Genomic DNA, 17,044 nt, shown 5'->3' on the forward strand with positions numbered 1-17,044 from the left:
TAGTATATTTTATTAAAATTAAATAATTTGTAATAATGATGTTTAATATGTCAGTTTAGAAGAGAGCTAAAGGATGTTATAGAATTGTTAATTTAAGGATAATATAATTTAAGACAGAATATAATTATTGTATTGTAAACCCTGTGTGTAGCTCTGGGAAGTCGGGGGGAAGGGAGGGGGGTGGGGAAGGGTGGGGTATAAGGGAGGTGGGGAGTTATATTGTAAAAATTTTAAAAATTTTCAATTTAAAAAAAAAAATTGCTATTAGTCTTAATCATCCATGATGGCATTCTATCTTTTGCCCAGGGAAGTTTTAGAAAAATCACATTAGTTGTAAAATTGTATGTATGTATGTATGTATGTATGTATGTATGTATGTATGTATGTATGTATGATAAAACCAATAAATATTGATCACCAAGAGGAAAGTAATAAATAGTAAAAAATTTAATGAGCCGAGCTTTCATTGGGCCCACCCAACATCATCAGGGCTTTAAAAGTAGTCACTGGGAAAGAGCTTTTATAAGATGTTAGCAGCCTGCATCCGGCTTCTGGAACGTGTCACCGGACCCAGCTGTTCGTGTTGTATCCTAGATGCATTACCTACATCAACGCATGATGTTTTTCCATACCTCCTCTGTATTTTACCATAATTGTTCTCCTCGTTAACTTCAGGGGTGGAGTGAATTCTGTGTGTGGCACTATGCTCTGGGGGGGGGGTATGCAGTTCTTCTTTGATCTCACTGCTAAATTCCTTCGTCCCTTACAAACGTGATCCAAGTGTGCCGTCTCCTCCTTGCCCCTGTCCCCAGACACCACCCCCATCTGATAAGGGGAGCAACTCCCAAGATCTCTGCTCATACCTTCGTCCCCTCTCACAGATGCCATAACGATCCCTTCCTTCCCCCCCCCCCGACCACGGGAGCCATCCTTGTTCGTAGACCGGGAATCCCTTTCCCTCTTCTGATGGGCTCGAGTCATCATAGTGTGTTTACCCAATTTACTACCCGGGGCGATTTTTAAGGAGGTCTGTGGAAGTTGCTGTCGGCCCCTCATGGGGCCAGGGGATATAGCTGATGGCCAGGGGATATAGCTGATGTATGTATGTATGTATGTATGTATGTATGTATGTATGTATGTATGTATGTATGTATGTATGTATGTGTTGCATTTATATTCTGCCCGTCTCACTATCCAAGCAACTCTGGGCTGCTTACAATAAAATCATAAACATAGAACATTAACAGGAATTAGATAAAAAGCTAGAAAACTAAGAGCAAGAGCACTATGGTGGTGGGCTCTTTCCTATTAATCTACCAGCCATCTAGAGAATTTAGTGCTCTCATTAGGGCCCTAAGCCAACTAGAAGTGCCAGGTTTGAATGCCCATCCAGAAAGCCAAAAGGATGGGAGCAGATCTCACCTCCAGTGGCAAGATATTTCAAAGTGAGGGGACCATGGTAGAAAAGGCTCTTCTCCTAGACCAGGGGTCTTCAAACTTGGCCCTTTTATGACTTGTGGACTTCAACTCCCAGAATTCCTCAGCCAGCATGCCTGGCTGAGGAATTCTGGGAGTTGAAGTCTACAAGTCATAAAAGGCCAAGTTTGAAGACCCCTGCCCTAGACCAAGGATCTCCAAACTTGGCCATTTTAAGGCTTGTGGACTTCAACTTCCAGCATTCCCAGAATCCCACGGCTGGCTGAGGAATTCTGGTAGGTGAAATCCACACATCTTTGGAGACTCCTGTCCTAGACTCTGCTAGCTGAAGCTGCTTAACCAGTTGGGCTCACAGCATGCCCCTTTTGCCAGACTAATTCGGACTCTTTCTTAGCCATTATGATAAGACAAGCTATTGATAGCATTAATGAATGGATTTCAACATCAACTCTTTGAGCAACTGATCGTAATGATTCAGATTTATTACTCTAAAAGAATAAGTGCAAGTATGCTAAGTATCTGTGGGTAACATTTGCAGATTACTACTGATCTGGCTGTTGGCTCACCTATGATGCTCTGAAAAGTTATCTTACTCTGTGGTATTTTGTGATATACAGTCATTTTAATTCTACTCTGTGGTATCGAAGGAGATGCTAATATTTTTGCTATAACAGAATATTACCTGCTTTCAGAGAACCACATCTGCTTCAGCAGTGTTTGTTAAATAGGGGAGGTCTTGACTAAGAAGTCTATGGAGGCTGCTTTGTATTTGCTAATGTGCTAGTGCAATGTCCATTGTGTAGCTATTAGCCCCAATGCCTAAATAAGAATGAGGGAATCTGCCAATCTCTTATTCTCCCCCCCCCCCCGAATTTAAGATAGTTTCTTCTCATTTCACAGAAAACCTAATTCATTTTTATGCATGGTTCACAAATTATATCTAGAGATATGGTGCAATTTCCAATTTCTACTTATATCATCACGCTGAGATGATGTCTCTTTTACAATCACTTGCCTGCTAGGGTGAACGAAATCATGTATTAGGAGAGCCAGGCAAAATAGTCTTAGAAAAACACACACATTATCTTCCATATCTAAATGTTCAATATCCAACCCTTAAGGATCTTTCCACAGACAGATAGACAAACAACAAATCAAATCTTCAATCTGGGACCATGGATTTTGTGGTATTTGCCCATGACTTACTGCTCTTAGTGTAGAATGAAGCCCTCTTAAGAGTAAAACCTCTCAAGGAAGTTATAATAACGAGACAGCCAATTTTCTGATGACCTGCTTTCAGCTTACTAAGCCATGCAAATAAATCCAGTCTCTCAGCTTTTCATGATGATTCAACAAGGCATATTTATACTGTAGATGGGGAAGACAATGTTTGCAGTAATGATTTCCATGCCTTCTGATGCTTCAGCACTTTGAAGGACAAGCTAACTAGGGATTTATTATCCTTCAGACAAATGTATTTGTATTAATTCAGGCTTTCTGAATCTGAGCGATTCCTAAAGGAAGCGGAGTGATTGTCTGGAGAAGAATGGACAGGCTTCCTGGCAAAAGCATCATTATGCCTTTAAGGAAATGGTTTTGTATAATTTCCAGAGCTTGGATGAAATCATTGTTCTATCATAGGTAGCCCCATAAAGTAGCTGCCTTAATACTTGGAGCAGGGTGAGTCTCACTATACAGTCTTCCCTTTTGTATAATAATATATATTACTGTTGCTGCTACTATTCGAGTATAGAAATATGTTTAGGAAAATACTGTTTCTTCCAAGAAAGACCTACATATTTAAGATGCTTACATTGTTTTATGGCAGAATCTTGGACACTGGTCATTTTCAAAAGATTTTCTGATTTTGCATGCCTGGTATTTTTATTGACCAAATATAGATAGCATTCTTTTCAACCCAATTATTGTGAGAAAAAGATTGCACGTGTCTGTAAAACCTCTCTCGCATATTTTGAAATAGTTTTTCCTTATTGTTGTTGCTGTTATTATTATTATTAGCATATGGCATTGTTACATTAGCCAGGAGACAACAACGCTAATGTAGAGTAGAAGTTTGGCTGCCAATTTACTAGCTCTGTTGTGGTACACGCTCGTGTGCTTCCCAAGGTGCACAACAGGAAGGCAAGCTAGCTTCACACCAGAAAGAAAGATGAGCAGCTCTTCCTGTAGCGCCATCCAAGCCCTCCCTTCCTCCACCAGAGCTGCCTTCCAAATGGGCACCACAACTAGGAAGGTTCAGAGCTGGCAGGAATCTGACCGCCTGCACAGAGTTCATCTCCTCACCGAAGTGGTACCTATTTATCTACTCACATAGATCATACTTTTGAACTATTAGGAGGGGAGAAGCTGAGGCAAGTGATGGGAGCTCACCCCACCACACAGTGTTAGGGTTCAAACCACAAGAGCAGTGACCATCTCCACTGTCATTAATCCACTGAGCCACCACATCTCCAATTTTCCCTATTATAATGTATTTTAATATATGATTTTCACTCAATAGAGAAAATTCTTCTGCATGTATTCCTGCAATATTATAATTGTATATATGGGGAGGAGGACTTAAAAGATTACTTACAAAGGTAACCAAACAGTGAAGAACAGCTGCATTTTGGTTTATTGTAAAGATCTGAGAAATTTTAGACAGGTATATTCTTATTAAAAGGTGGACCAATTTTTCCCCAATCAGTATGACCAGGTTTCTTGAAAATTCCTGAAATAAAGATTCTCTTCTCCTCCTCCTCACAGAGATGGTTAAACAAAAGAAAGTTGCCTGCCTCCATTACTATAATCTCAGTGAATCAAAGACATTTTAAAAGCAAATTATTTGCTGGAAAACTCTAGTCTTCTTTTCTTAAATACAAAAAACTTTTCAAGCAGCGCAGTTGTATTTTTCTAAAGAATTCTCTGGAATTCCTCCCCTCCATAGTTCCTTTCAGTCAAGCTTAAAGCCAAGTGTCTTAATGTACATCTACAGCTTGAAATCTATCCAGATTCTGATCAGGCTACCTCTTGAGTTTTAGAATATCAGCCAAATGCTGCCACCTGCAGGATTGGGAAATCAGATGACAAGGGGAAATAACATCAGAAGAGAAGTAAATGCAAGTTATTTCCATATTGCCAAGAGAACAGTATCAGTACTTCCATGTAGTCACCAGCTGAATTCTCATCTTAAATACATCTTTATCCATTCCTGGGCAACCTTCCAAACGAATCTTGTCTCCATGGATCAAGTTCCTCTAAAAAGGTGAAGACCAGGTTCACTAAATTTTCATACACACCTTAATAGAGCAAATGTATACCACTGCAGAGAATAAATGATGTGGAGAATCTGGTATGCAGTCCAAAACTAAACTCCAATGCAGTCATTGAGGACAGGGCCTGTAATAAATAGATTAGAATACAAAATACAGAATACCAGGGTTGGAGGTATTCTAGTCCAATCTCCTTGCTCAAGCTGGAGACTCTATACTATTTCTGGACAATCTCTTTTTAAAAACCTCCAGGTATGAAGCACCCACAATTAATGCTGGAAACTAGTGGCACTTGAATAAATATTGTAGAAACAGACCAAACGGTCTCAGCCCTGGGCATTTTAGCTTTCATTAACAATAAACAAAGATGAACTATCACCTTTCTGGCTTTGATTGGGGCTGGTGGAAAACATGACACCATGCTAATTCACTACTCTCTATTGTTACCTCACACTTTAAAAGAAAAGAATTCTCTAAGAGAATTACTGCCAGTGCAGCATACTGCCTTGAAAAGTTTTGTTTGAAGATAAACAACAGAAATAGAAAATAAGAAAAGGGAAAAGGCTTGAAAATGAATAAAAGTGCAGAAAAGGGAAAAAGTAAGAAAAACGGGAACGGAATCTTTTAACTTTGTATCTTTTTTTGAAACCAATATAATTATTTAAAAAGTTTTATTAGATCAGTGTGTCTCTAACATTCTGAATTAGGTAAGAGGGTCTTATCTTCTGCCCCTTCTGTTTCCAACCTAACTAATCTCTTCTTCCACCAATGAGTGGAAAGCAGGACTCTGCAAGTTATGAATTTGGGGGAATACTTCCCCAAAATATGCCACTCCAAGCCGAAGCAGACTAGTATAAAACCACCACATATTTCATGTATTGATAGGAATAAGAAAGCATGTGATTGTCCATGTGATTTTTCCACATCTATGGCTCCTTTTGTTACATTAAACATTATAGGATTCTGGCCTCTTTCGGGTGCCTCACCTGGTCACCTCTGTTGTGAAGGAATTCTTTGCTTGAATACAATTGTGTGCACAACCAAAGTATGCTTTTGGATTCTGCAATTGTGGTGATAATATCATCTTGGCATTAGAAGTAGAATACTGTAAGACAGCAGTCCAGTATCTACCCTACAGCCATAAGCAGAGAAGATAGCCTTTTGCTAATGATGTGGCGCCCTGGTGGCACAGCAGTTAGAATGAAGTACTGTATTGCAGGCTAATTCTGCCGGCTGCCAGCAGTTCAATTCTCACCGGCTCAAGGTTGACTCAGCCTTCCATCCTTCCAAGGTTGGTAAAATGAGGACCCAGATTGTTTGGGTGTGGGGGGGGCAATATGTTGACTCTGTAAACTGCTTAGAGAGGGCTGTAAAGCACTATGAAGCGGTATATCAGTCCAAGTGCTATTGCTATTGCTTTGCTCCCTGATTAGAAGAACAAAGATAGGATGTGTTTCTTTTCTCTTTTCATATACTATAAAAGGTTATTTGATTCCAATTATCTCTCATTATGTCCTGGATTAGGTATGTTATAGCTGCTGAAATTTGTTCAAATGCTTTGAGAATTTTTCTATCCAATAGCTTCCTTGTCTAACAGTCAAAAGCTATGCAATGTTAAATCCACCCATAAGAAAATGGCCAGAATGAGGCCGGGCCTTTGCCCAATTATCTCAGGAAAGGAAGATGCCATCTTTATGAAGATCTTCTTTGTCTTGGAACCTCCCAATGCCATTTCTTAGCCTTCCCACAGAGCTGTATTAGCTTGTTAGAATTGGTTGAGAAATCCCTTTTCCCCCAAAAAAGCTCAGGTCAGCGTTTATATTATTTTACGTTTCTTTTTATCTTCATATCTTCATTTCATTTTTACAAGCAACCTAGTAAGATAACTCAGAAACAGTGGGTGGCCCAGGATCACCCAGGGAGATTCATGGTTTAGAGAGCTGAATATCTAGAAGAACAGCTGACTTCAGATTCCTCCAAAAAGGACAGAAGCAGCCTGCTGAGAAACAGGTTAACAAGGTAGAAAACACAGCAATGGTTTCTGCTAGTTAAGTAAAACTGACACGTTTGTTTTATTCTGAGGAACAGTATTGTCTTCCAGCACATTTTCTTTCAAGCTAATGACAAGAAAATCAAAAGAAGACAATGTGAATCAGGAGGGCTTTCAACACATTAAGACCACTTGCCACCTATTTGTATCATGGTAAATAAAAGATGGATTAATGAAAATTCTCAGATCACCAAGAGTGGCCTGTATGTTTATGCAGCCAGGCAGAAATTTAATCAGAGGGAATGTGATAATGAAAGCAAAGCAGAGAGGATAATCATGAGAGCTACAAGTGCAATGATTAAAGAGAGTTGGTGACGTTTCTTCTTTGGAGTGTACAATGCCTCAAATTCAAAGACAAAGGGGTGCTTCAGGTACATTCACATGACACACCCCCCCAGCTGCAACTTCTTTAAGCAGCTGCTTCATCTTTTCCTGGGACTGCTCCACAGCTGCAATGCAATCCACATCCTGGTGTTTGGTTTAAGGCAGCGGTTCTCAACCTATGGGTTGCGACCCCATTTGGGGTCGATCGACCATTTCACGGGGGTCGCCAAGCAAGGCTGTCCGCCATTTTTTCCCCCCTTTTCCGGCGGGTGCCTTACCTCCCTTGAGCTGGGCCAGCTGGTGGTCGGCCTGCTCCGTCTCTGCCGCTTGCCAGCTACGCCTCGGCCGGCACAGGGGGCGGAACCACACATACGCGGCGCTCCCGGGCAGGGAAAGTCCTCGACTTACGACCGGTTGGGTAGTCCTCGACTTACGACCGGTTGGGTAGTCCTCGACTTACAACCGGTTTCGTCCTCGACTTACGACCAGTTTAGTCCTCGACTTACGACCAGTTGGGGGTCGCGGCATTAAAAAGGCTGAGAACCACTGGTTTAAGGCAAGGGTCTTCAAACCTGGCTCTTTTCTGACTTGTGGACTTCAACTCTCAGAATTCCTCAGCCAGCTGAGGAATTCTGGGAGTTGAAGTCCACAAGTCAGAAAAGGGCCAAGTTTGAAGACCCCTGGTTTAAGGAGTTTCAGACTTGGGTGATGTGAATGTTCCTATGCACTCCAAAGTATCTTGTTGCCTCTGAATCTGAAGCTTTGCACAGCTCTTCTACATCCACGTCTTACATTAAAACTTGTGTTCTCCCTTTCCCCAAACATTTGTGTGGCTCTGGAAACTCTCTGCTTCTACAATTGCCAGAAATTGGTGGTCTCACTATTCTGATCTGGGAAACTCAGAAGAACTGTTGGATGGATCTAAAAATAGAGTTACTTTTTTTTAAAGAAAACCCAAATGTTGTGTGATAGTTACAAAACAAAAGAAAGAAAGGATGGGGGAGAGACCCTCTTTCCATTGGAAGAGGACACAACAAAAGTTGTTGCTTTACAAAGATAGTATGTGTAAGACGAGCATTAAAGGAAAGTTGATAAAATCTAGTATAAAGACTCAGCCCTAAAGCTTCCAGAGAAGACTGTAAAACCACCTTGCCAGAATTAAGAAAAAATGGGAGAATGCATAGGTCTTTCCGGACACAAAGAGAGTACATGACCACATCATTTCTTCCAGATTTAAAGGATGTTTATGGTTTCCATTTCAAAGAGCAAACAAAATAAAAAAGAAGATCTTTCCAGAATCGCTGTCCTTCCTACAACATGACGAATTAGGGAAGCTAAAGCAGAATATTCTTATCACAGCCTCATCCTTAAGTATATTTAATTAAAAACTTTAAGAAAATAGCTGCTGAACTAAATGACATTTACAGATTTCTAAAACAGATTTTGGGGCCAAGTCCTCACAAAGTAACTTGCATTTTTAAAATAAAACTTAATATGAAAATTCTTACTTCAAAACACATTGTTTCCCTAAGAATGAATCCTAGTGCAGTGAAAAAACACCTGTGAATATTATTATTATAGAAATAACCTTAAAATTATATAATAAAGACAGATAGGTATGTTGAACAATTTAAAACAAATATATAGAGTGAATAAGCAGTGATTTCACTGAAACACAGGCAACTGTACCCCCCCCCCCAGGAAATAACAGCACACAAACGAGGGGAACAAAGGAGCAAAAGATGGCACAGGTGATGACATCATTACGTAACATTATTTGCATCAGACATCATGATACAAGTATGGAATTGTGGGGTTTGAGAAATGACATCATCATGCACATGACATCATTTTGATATCCTGGGTGCAGGCAGGAAAAAGGGGACGAACCGTTGTGCTATATCAAATCTTTGCCACTACGAACCCAAACCCATGAACCAATACTATTAAGGCTTGACCTCCAGGGTAAAATAACTGATTTATTCTTACAAGTCTTGAAATCAATTACTTAGATTAAGGGAAAAGAAAAGAGGGGAGGTTTGAAACCCGAGATGGATTAAAGAGGCACTTCACATTTAATTCATGATAACTAAATCTAAGATAGCCATCACCTTCTGGGTATTTTGAAGAAATATGGATCTTCAATAGCTTTCATTCACCTGCTGGTTAAGGCAGCCATAGGTATGACCAACAAGCCCTCTTCTTTGATACAATTTTCTAGCAATGGTGAAAAAAATGATTTCTCTCCTTGAATCCATCAAGGTGGCCTTCAGGATGACTCCTACAAAGAGACTTGATTTAGGAAGCTTTTCAAGCACATATGCAGTTGAGGTCATCCCAACCAACTTCTTCTCCGGTCTCTTTCTTCTTCTTCCTTTAGCCAGCCTTTGAGAAAGATAAATCATTCTGCAATGCCAGGAAAATGAATTTTGCCACGGTGGAATCTTTTTGAGTCGGTCATGGCTCCTGGTAAATACATAGATAGGTTTCTGCAGTTTTCTTGGAAAGATTTTGGAAGTGGCTTACTCTTCCCTTTTTTCTAGGGCTGAGAGAAAGTGACTGGCTCAAAGTCACCCAGCTGGCTTCTATACCTAAGTTTTGACTAGAACTCAGGTTTCCCCACCCTTAGTCCAACACCTTAACTGCTATACCAAACTAGCTCTTATTTTATCATTGGGATATGAAAGCTCACACAATAGAATGCTACACAAAGCAGGTTGGTATAATTGTGAGACATGTGTCATTTGTCAGTGACTCTCTTAACCTAGAGCCTTTGGCCTGGGGCAGACAATAACTGCATAATGAAGAGACCCTTTGCAAAGCATCCTGACAGGAAATGGGTTTCTTAAGACAGCACTATCTGCTGGTATGTAAAAGCACTGTTGCTGAGTATGAATGTGCTCACAGGGGTCCCCAACCCCTGGTCCATGGACTGGCACCGGTCCGCAGCATGCCAGAAACCGGTCTGCACCAACAAGTGAAGTCCCATCCACGGGATGCAGGCAGCATGTGAAACCACACCCCCTCCAGTCCGCGGAAAAACCTCTCTCCAGGGAACTGGTGCCCAAAAGGTTGGGGGCCTTTAATTTATATGAATGGATACTAGCCCCTGAGGAAGGCCCAGGAAATTATCTCTCTTGCCATGGATAATTGCCATTCTGGCTAATACTTTACGGCTTCAAAGAATATCAGAATAGCTTCTTCCCAGATGAGCTAGCTTAAGACTATTCAGATTGTTCTGCTCGGAGCCTTTGCATCTTCAGACACCCTCATCATGTGCAAGATTTGTGGGGCACCATTGCTGTTTATCTTTCAAGGGCAATTAGAATTATCCCCTCTTGGGATTGGATAAGCTTTTCAAGACGCAGCCTTTTCAGAGGGTAATTGAGGTGCCTGCCTTTAAATCAGGGCCACTAATGTTTTAGATTGCTGTTCTGTTTATTCATTATCAGTAGTAATACTGATATATGTAAGTTGGGTTTATTAAAATTAAGAATATGATACAATCTGCCTCTTTCCCATTCATTTTACTAGAAAATCCAGCACCGAGAGAGTACAAAGACTGTTAAGGTAGATTTCTGTTTTCTTCCTTCTCTTCTTCCTTCTTTATTTGAGTACTGTAATATAATAATTCTATACTGATCGAAATTAGATATTTATATTTCCGGTCTATCCCATCTGCTGGCACATTTACAAGTTGTCACCTGTACCCTCGTTGCATCTTTGATGTCTGTGATTAATAAGTGAAGCAAATACAAATATATTCAAAACACCATTATGTATGCAGCATAACACTGAGTTGCTTCCTGTTTATGAAATTAATGCACTGTCAGTTAAGCTATCGTTTAAGATCAGAGTTCCTTCCACAGTTAACATAAATAAAACTCAAGATGATGCATATATACGCTAAAATTTCATTTCAACTTATTTGTGGATAGGAAGTGTAAAATTAAGATCTAAATTAGATTCACAGTTAGTCATACTAAAGTGTAAATTCATTTAAGTAATGAAACAATTTAGTCACTTACTGTACTCAAATTCCAGTTTTGCACTGCTATGCTACTATCTCCAAGGCTGCCTTTGATCCTCCCATAGTGTCCGTGGCTCATTGAAGAAGGCATCTGGCCAGTGTATGGGTCCCCAAAAAGGGGAGCCAGGCAACCCACCTTCCCATCCTCACCTGCATTCTTCCTTTGTTGGCCCTCCTTTCTGCTGTCCAAAATTGAGCTCATTGAGGAAATGAATTGAATCCTGAATATATGCTGTCATAGTCCGATGTAATGCTATAAATCTACAGCTACGTATTTGGCTATATTATATGTAGAACAGCAATGGCGCTCAAAATTGGATGCAGTGGCATAAACTCTTTTTGAATCTTTGGTAACCCTTACAAACATGGTGGCAGGGCTTTTTTGTCCAGCAAAGACTGTTGAACACTTCAGGTAAGATTGACGATGTGTTGATGAGGTGATTAGTTTTCCGTAGTATTTTGGTTGTCACACCACATTACTTGCATGTTGTAGTAGCTAAGAGGTTCTGGCTCTTCTTCTGATAGTCTTATGTCTTAATAATAATTTTAATCTTTCCTTTGTCTGCTGGCAGAATAATAAAGTTCTTTTTCACACTTATTTATTTATTTAGGACAGACCCTGCATGTTTGATGCTGTGTGACAGAACCAAACATCTTCCTTAATCAGAGGGCGCTGAGCAATTAATTCATACAGGAAGTCCTCTACTTATTAACACAATTGGTACCAGAATTATCATTCCTAAGCAATGCAGTCGTAAAGTGTGACCGCATCACTTGGCAATAGCAATTTCAGCATTCTTCATAGCTGAGGACCCACCCCAGTCTAAATTATTCCAGGTTTGGTCATTCCCAGTGTTGAAGGTACTGCCTCCTCTTCAACTCCCCCCTCTGCCCTTTTGGCTACCTGGCATGCTGTCTTGTGGGAAGGCAAGCAGCCGAGAACCACACAACTCTGCAGTTGTTTGCCACGCTGTGGCTCGGGGGCCTCTTGGTGCACCATCCCAGCAGCACAGTAAGAAGTTGCACCGTTTCAGAGACTCCAGCAGTGCACTGCAAAACTCCAGCTCAGCAGCATGGTGCAAAGCCCCAGCCACTCCAGTAGCATGGTGCAAAGTTCCAGCCCAGCAGTGCAAGGTGAAGTCACAGCTGTCCCAGAAAGCTCCAACAGCAGTGTGAAGTCACAGCTGTCCCAGTGTGAAGTCACAGTCCAGCTGCATGGCACAAAGTCCCAGCAGCCCTCCCTGCCCTACACTCCACCTGACCTTCACCATCTTCTTGTCCCCACTGCTGATGAGGTGTGCCTATCCTGTTCCTTTGTGAAGGAACTGCTGGCCACATGGCACCATCTGTCTCATGAAGGGCCAGGTCAGATATGCTTGGTCAGCAGTGGGAGTAGGAAGATGGCAAAATTCAGCTGGGGTGGCAGGGCACGCTGGGTGCAAGGGGCCTAGATGGGAGGGGGAGATCGGCAAGTGTGGGGAGTGGAAATGTCCCTGTGATCATAAGAGCGGGTGGGCTGCCAATCAACTGAATTTTGATCATGTGATCATGGGGTTGCTGCAATATCAAGGACCATTTGTCAATTTCTTTCTTCAGCACTACTGTAACTTCAAACGGTCAGAGAAAATGGTCATAAATCAGGACTACCTTTAATCCCTGTGTATAGTTTGAGGTCTACTGACCCTTTCCTTTCTAATAATGTAAAACAATGTTAAAGAAAAGGGAGAGATTGAGTTCTACGACACCTAGTTACAACCTATATTGGGTAGAACCCTGTTTCCATCCATCTGCCAGTTAGCACCTGTAAGCTTCCATCCATCTGCCAGTTAGCACATTATCCTTTAGTCTGTGCCTCAGATCCATCTTCTGGCACCACAATTTGCAGTTCAGTCCCTGTAAACCGGGATGATGCAAAAACTCTGATGATGGTTTCAGAAGATCCACGGATCAGATTGATCCAGATTCACGGTGCATCTGTGTTTTTATTCATTCATTTATTTATTTATTTAGAGAATTTATATGGCCACCCACTCACTTTCAGTCACTCTAGGCAGTTTAGAAAAAAAAAGGCTCCCCAGAGACATCCGGATCCTATCCTAACCTACTCAGAAGCAAGCCCTTCCCACGTTCAGCGCTTCTGCCGCTCACCCTTCCTCTTTTTTGCCCACTCCTGTTTTGCAGCCATCTTGTAGTCCGGATTTTTTTTTGCAGCCCAGACTACAAAAAATCTGCCTCTATTGAAACCTCAAAGCGAACGCGATCGTGAAAAGATGTCACCAACGCTACGGGCTTCGATTCCTTCCTTCTCCTATTAATCGTCCTTTTTTTTTTTTTTTTTTTACCCCCCGGAACCTCCGCTGCTGCTCCTCCGTTCCTAGTCGGAACGAAAACCTACTGGCCCTAACATGGCGGCGCCCGTGAGCGCGCGCTGCAAGGTTCTTGCGAACGCCGAGCCCCCGGTTCTGCCAGGCGGGGCGGCGCCGTACGGAAATTTCCCCAACTACTCCTGCTTCCATCCGCCCGAGGGACGCGTCTGCCTCTTACCTGCGACTCTTTTGAGTGAGCTGTTCCCAAGCCCCCCTGCGGGTCCCATTTTGGGCCTGGATGTTGGATGCAACTCGGGGGTAAGAAAGAGAAGGGAGCGGGAGGGGGAGGTCTCAGCATCTTTGCATACTGCAGCTGCTTCCCCGTTTGTTTCCTCTTGCTTGCAAATAGGCATTCAGCTCTTCCGTACGTAATCAATTATTTCATATTACTCCAGTCATTATTGATCTTGGTATCAATCTCCCAAAGTCCAGAGAACCCAACTGCAAAGCATATCTGGCCAATCCAGGCTATCAATATCAAAGCATTTTTTGTAGATCAGGTTTTCCCATCCTGGTATGTTCCAGATGTGTTGAACTGGCTCAACAATTCCCCAGCATTAATTGGCAAAAGTGAGGGATGATTTGACATTATAGTTCAGCCACATTTATAAGCCCATAGATGGCTCACTTCAAGAAACCCTTAAGAAATAAGATGCTTATATAGACAGTTGGATTTAGACTTATATAGGCAGGTGCTTATATAGACAGTTGAATTTCCTTTATGGGGTTAGCCAGTTAGCCAGGATGAATTCGGCCAGTGTCCTATTGAATCTGAGTTGCTGAAGTCATGAACTATGCTTTGACTGAACTTCGTTTAGGAACATAGAGGGGAAATTACAGTTAGTCTAGGGGTGGGTAACTAGGGAAATGTTAGAGCAAAAATTGAGAGACTTTTCTCTTTTCTCTCTTCAGGAACTTGGCGTTGCCCTCTATAGGCACCTCCTTGGCTTTGACCATACCAACCCAGAGCATTCCCTGGATGAAAAGGACTTCCGCCTCCTCTGCTGTGACATTGACGCAGACCTGATTGAGAGAGCCAAACAACACAGCCCTTTCCCTGGTTCCATTTCCTACACCACTCTCGATATCATGGACCCCAGTGCAAGAGAGACCCTGCTGAGCTCCTACTTGAACAAATTTGGCCGCTGTTGGTTTGATATTTGCTTCTGCATGTCTATAACTATGTGGATCCATCTGAATCATGGGGACAGTGGTCTGGTGAAATTCTTATCTTGCCTTGCGACTAAATGTACATATTTACTCCTTGAACCCCAGCCGTGGAAGTGCTACCGTGCAGCTGCTCGGCGCCTGAGGAAGTTGGGCCGGAATGACTTTGACCATTTCCATTCGCTCACCATCAAAGGGAACATGGCTGAGAAGATAACTCAGATCTTGACGAGAGACTGTGCCATGGAGTTTGTGTGCTGCTTTGGAAGCACTAGCTGGGACAGGAGCCTCTTGCTGTTTAAATCGAAAGAGAAAAACATGTGGGATAATTCAGGATTTGTATATTCTTGTTGAAGAAGTGCAATGGCTCAATGATGGTGTTATTGATGGCGTTATGGCTTGTTGAAGGGGTGTGATGGTAACAGAGTTTCGTGTACCTTTGGCATTTAGCCATGCTGGCCATATGACCACAGAAAATGTATTTGGACAACGCTGGCTCCCTCGGCTAAGAAACGGAGATGAACACTGCGCTCTAGATTTGGACACAACTGGACAGGAAAACCTTTAACCTACATTCTTGCATTTAGTCAAAGGGAAAGTGGCAGGTTATTGGGACAACTTACTCTTTTGCCATGCTGTGATTGAACTGTAAGAATAACATGGGATTTTGGAAGTCATGCATTTTTATATCAGAAATTATTTTCCAAATATCAAATACACATTGACAGAAAAATAGATATGCTGAGTTTCTGCATCTCACAAGTTTAACGATTCTTTTCTCATCACAGAAATTTGATTTCTTTTACTTCTGAAATAAAGCCCGATATCATTTTTGCCTTTTTCTTTTAGCTCTGTACCGGCTCTGTATTTTGTTTCTTGATACCATTTATATTGTGACAATATAAATGGCAATGCTTTTTAGGGAGGACCATTGAGGCATACTTTTTCCTTGAAAAATGTTTTGCTTCTCATCCAAGAAGCTTCTGGAGGTGAGTCGTTCGTTCCACTGATTAATTGTTCTGTCATAAAATTTCTCCTTGATTAGTTTCCATCCATTGATTCTTGTCCTGCCCTCAGGTGCTTTGGAGAACAGGTTGACCCCCCCTTGGAACACTGCTATCATGTCACCCCTAGCGCTTCTTTTCATTAAATTAGACATGCCCAATTCCTGCAACTGTATGTGATGTCTTGCTTAACAATCACAAGTGAACAGTTTAATAACAACAGGTTGTAAGTCCATCGTAGTCATGTAATATTTCATTTAATAACCATGTTGCTTGGCAATAGAATTGCCAGCCCTGATTGAGAACTACTTGTGTTTGCATGTATTGAAGGCACTCTTCTGTTATTTAGTTATGTTTTAATTGTTTCATAGTTTTTAAAGTTTTATTTTTAATTGTTCTATTTTTATTCTATGCCACCCTGAGTTACATTCATAAGATGGGTAGCTATATCAGTTTGATAAATAACTAAATAACTTTAAATATACATATAAAACAGATCAAAAGAATAAACTAAGAGCTTTATTATTTGGCTGACATAAAAAATCTACGGTAACACCACCACTGTGCCCATTAATTCTGTTTTTACTTACATATTCCCCCAGGCAGAACTGGCACATAATTTGGGGCCTCTTGGACTCACAAATCCTGCTTGAGCTGGTGGCAGCTGTGGTCAACTCCATCTAATGCATCAGGTGCACAATTTTTGGGATTGGGAGGCTCTGCTCACAATTACTTGCTGGACTATTGCAATGTGCTCTACATGGGGCTGCCCTTTGAAGGTCACCTAGAGTTCTAGTTGGTCCAGAATGCAGTACTATGGGTAGTTATAGGCCTACAACTGTATGCCTGTTTAACACTATTACTGCAAGAGCTACATTGGCTTCTTATCAGCTTCCGAGTGCAATTCACTTCACTGGTTATCACCTATGAAGTCTTTGATGGCACAGAATTATTAGCAGGACTGCTAATCTCCGATTATGCCTGCCTGTCCAACAGAATCCAACGGAGTAGACATACTTCAGGTCTTTCCATGAATCAAAGCCATATAGCGGGATACAGGAGGCATGCCTTCTCTGTCACTGTACCTGTGTCCTTTGGAACAGTAATCTCTGCCATTGCCCTCACTCCATCCAGATCTGAATGGCCCTGATGCTATGGGCTTTCCGTAATGCTTTAAAAGCTTGGCTTTCCCCATGAGCACCGGATTAGACTCTTGTATCAACTCATCTAGAAAATAGTTTATAGAGTTCTGAACTTACTGTACTCTATCCTGAGCCTTGATTTACGCTGTGTGGTTGTGGTTTGTGTTTGTTGGTAGGTTAGTTTGATTTGTTTTTAATCCTTTGTTCACCAACCAGAGAGGCATTTGTGAGTGGTGGCCGTGCAAAGAGCTT

The 17,044-nt window shown here is 41.6% G+C and overlaps 1 protein-coding gene across 1 annotated transcript; it reads left to right on the forward strand.

The window, feature by feature from the left end:
* The first annotated feature begins 3,104 nt into the window (after positions 1-3,104).
* BCDIN3D (BCDIN3 domain containing RNA methyltransferase) lies at positions 3,105-15,531 on the forward strand. Its single transcript, XM_015821911.1, has 3 exons — positions 3,105-3,117; positions 13,492-13,737; positions 14,392-15,531. The coding sequence occupies exons 2-3, from the start codon at positions 13,519-13,521 to the stop codon at positions 14,998-15,000; spliced, it is 828 nt and encodes a 275-aa protein (XP_015677397.1). The 5' UTR covers positions 3,105-3,117; positions 13,492-13,518; the 3' UTR covers positions 15,001-15,531.
* The last annotated feature ends 1,513 nt before the right edge of the window (positions 15,532-17,044 follow it).

This window comes from Protobothrops mucrosquamatus, unplaced genomic scaffold (genome assembly GCF_001527695.2).
Source record: "Protobothrops mucrosquamatus isolate PMUCROS unplaced genomic scaffold, P.Mucros_1.0 scaffold1422, whole genome shotgun sequence".
In the NCBI taxonomy this organism is placed as follows: domain Eukaryota; kingdom Metazoa; phylum Chordata; class Lepidosauria; order Squamata; family Viperidae; genus Protobothrops; species Protobothrops mucrosquamatus.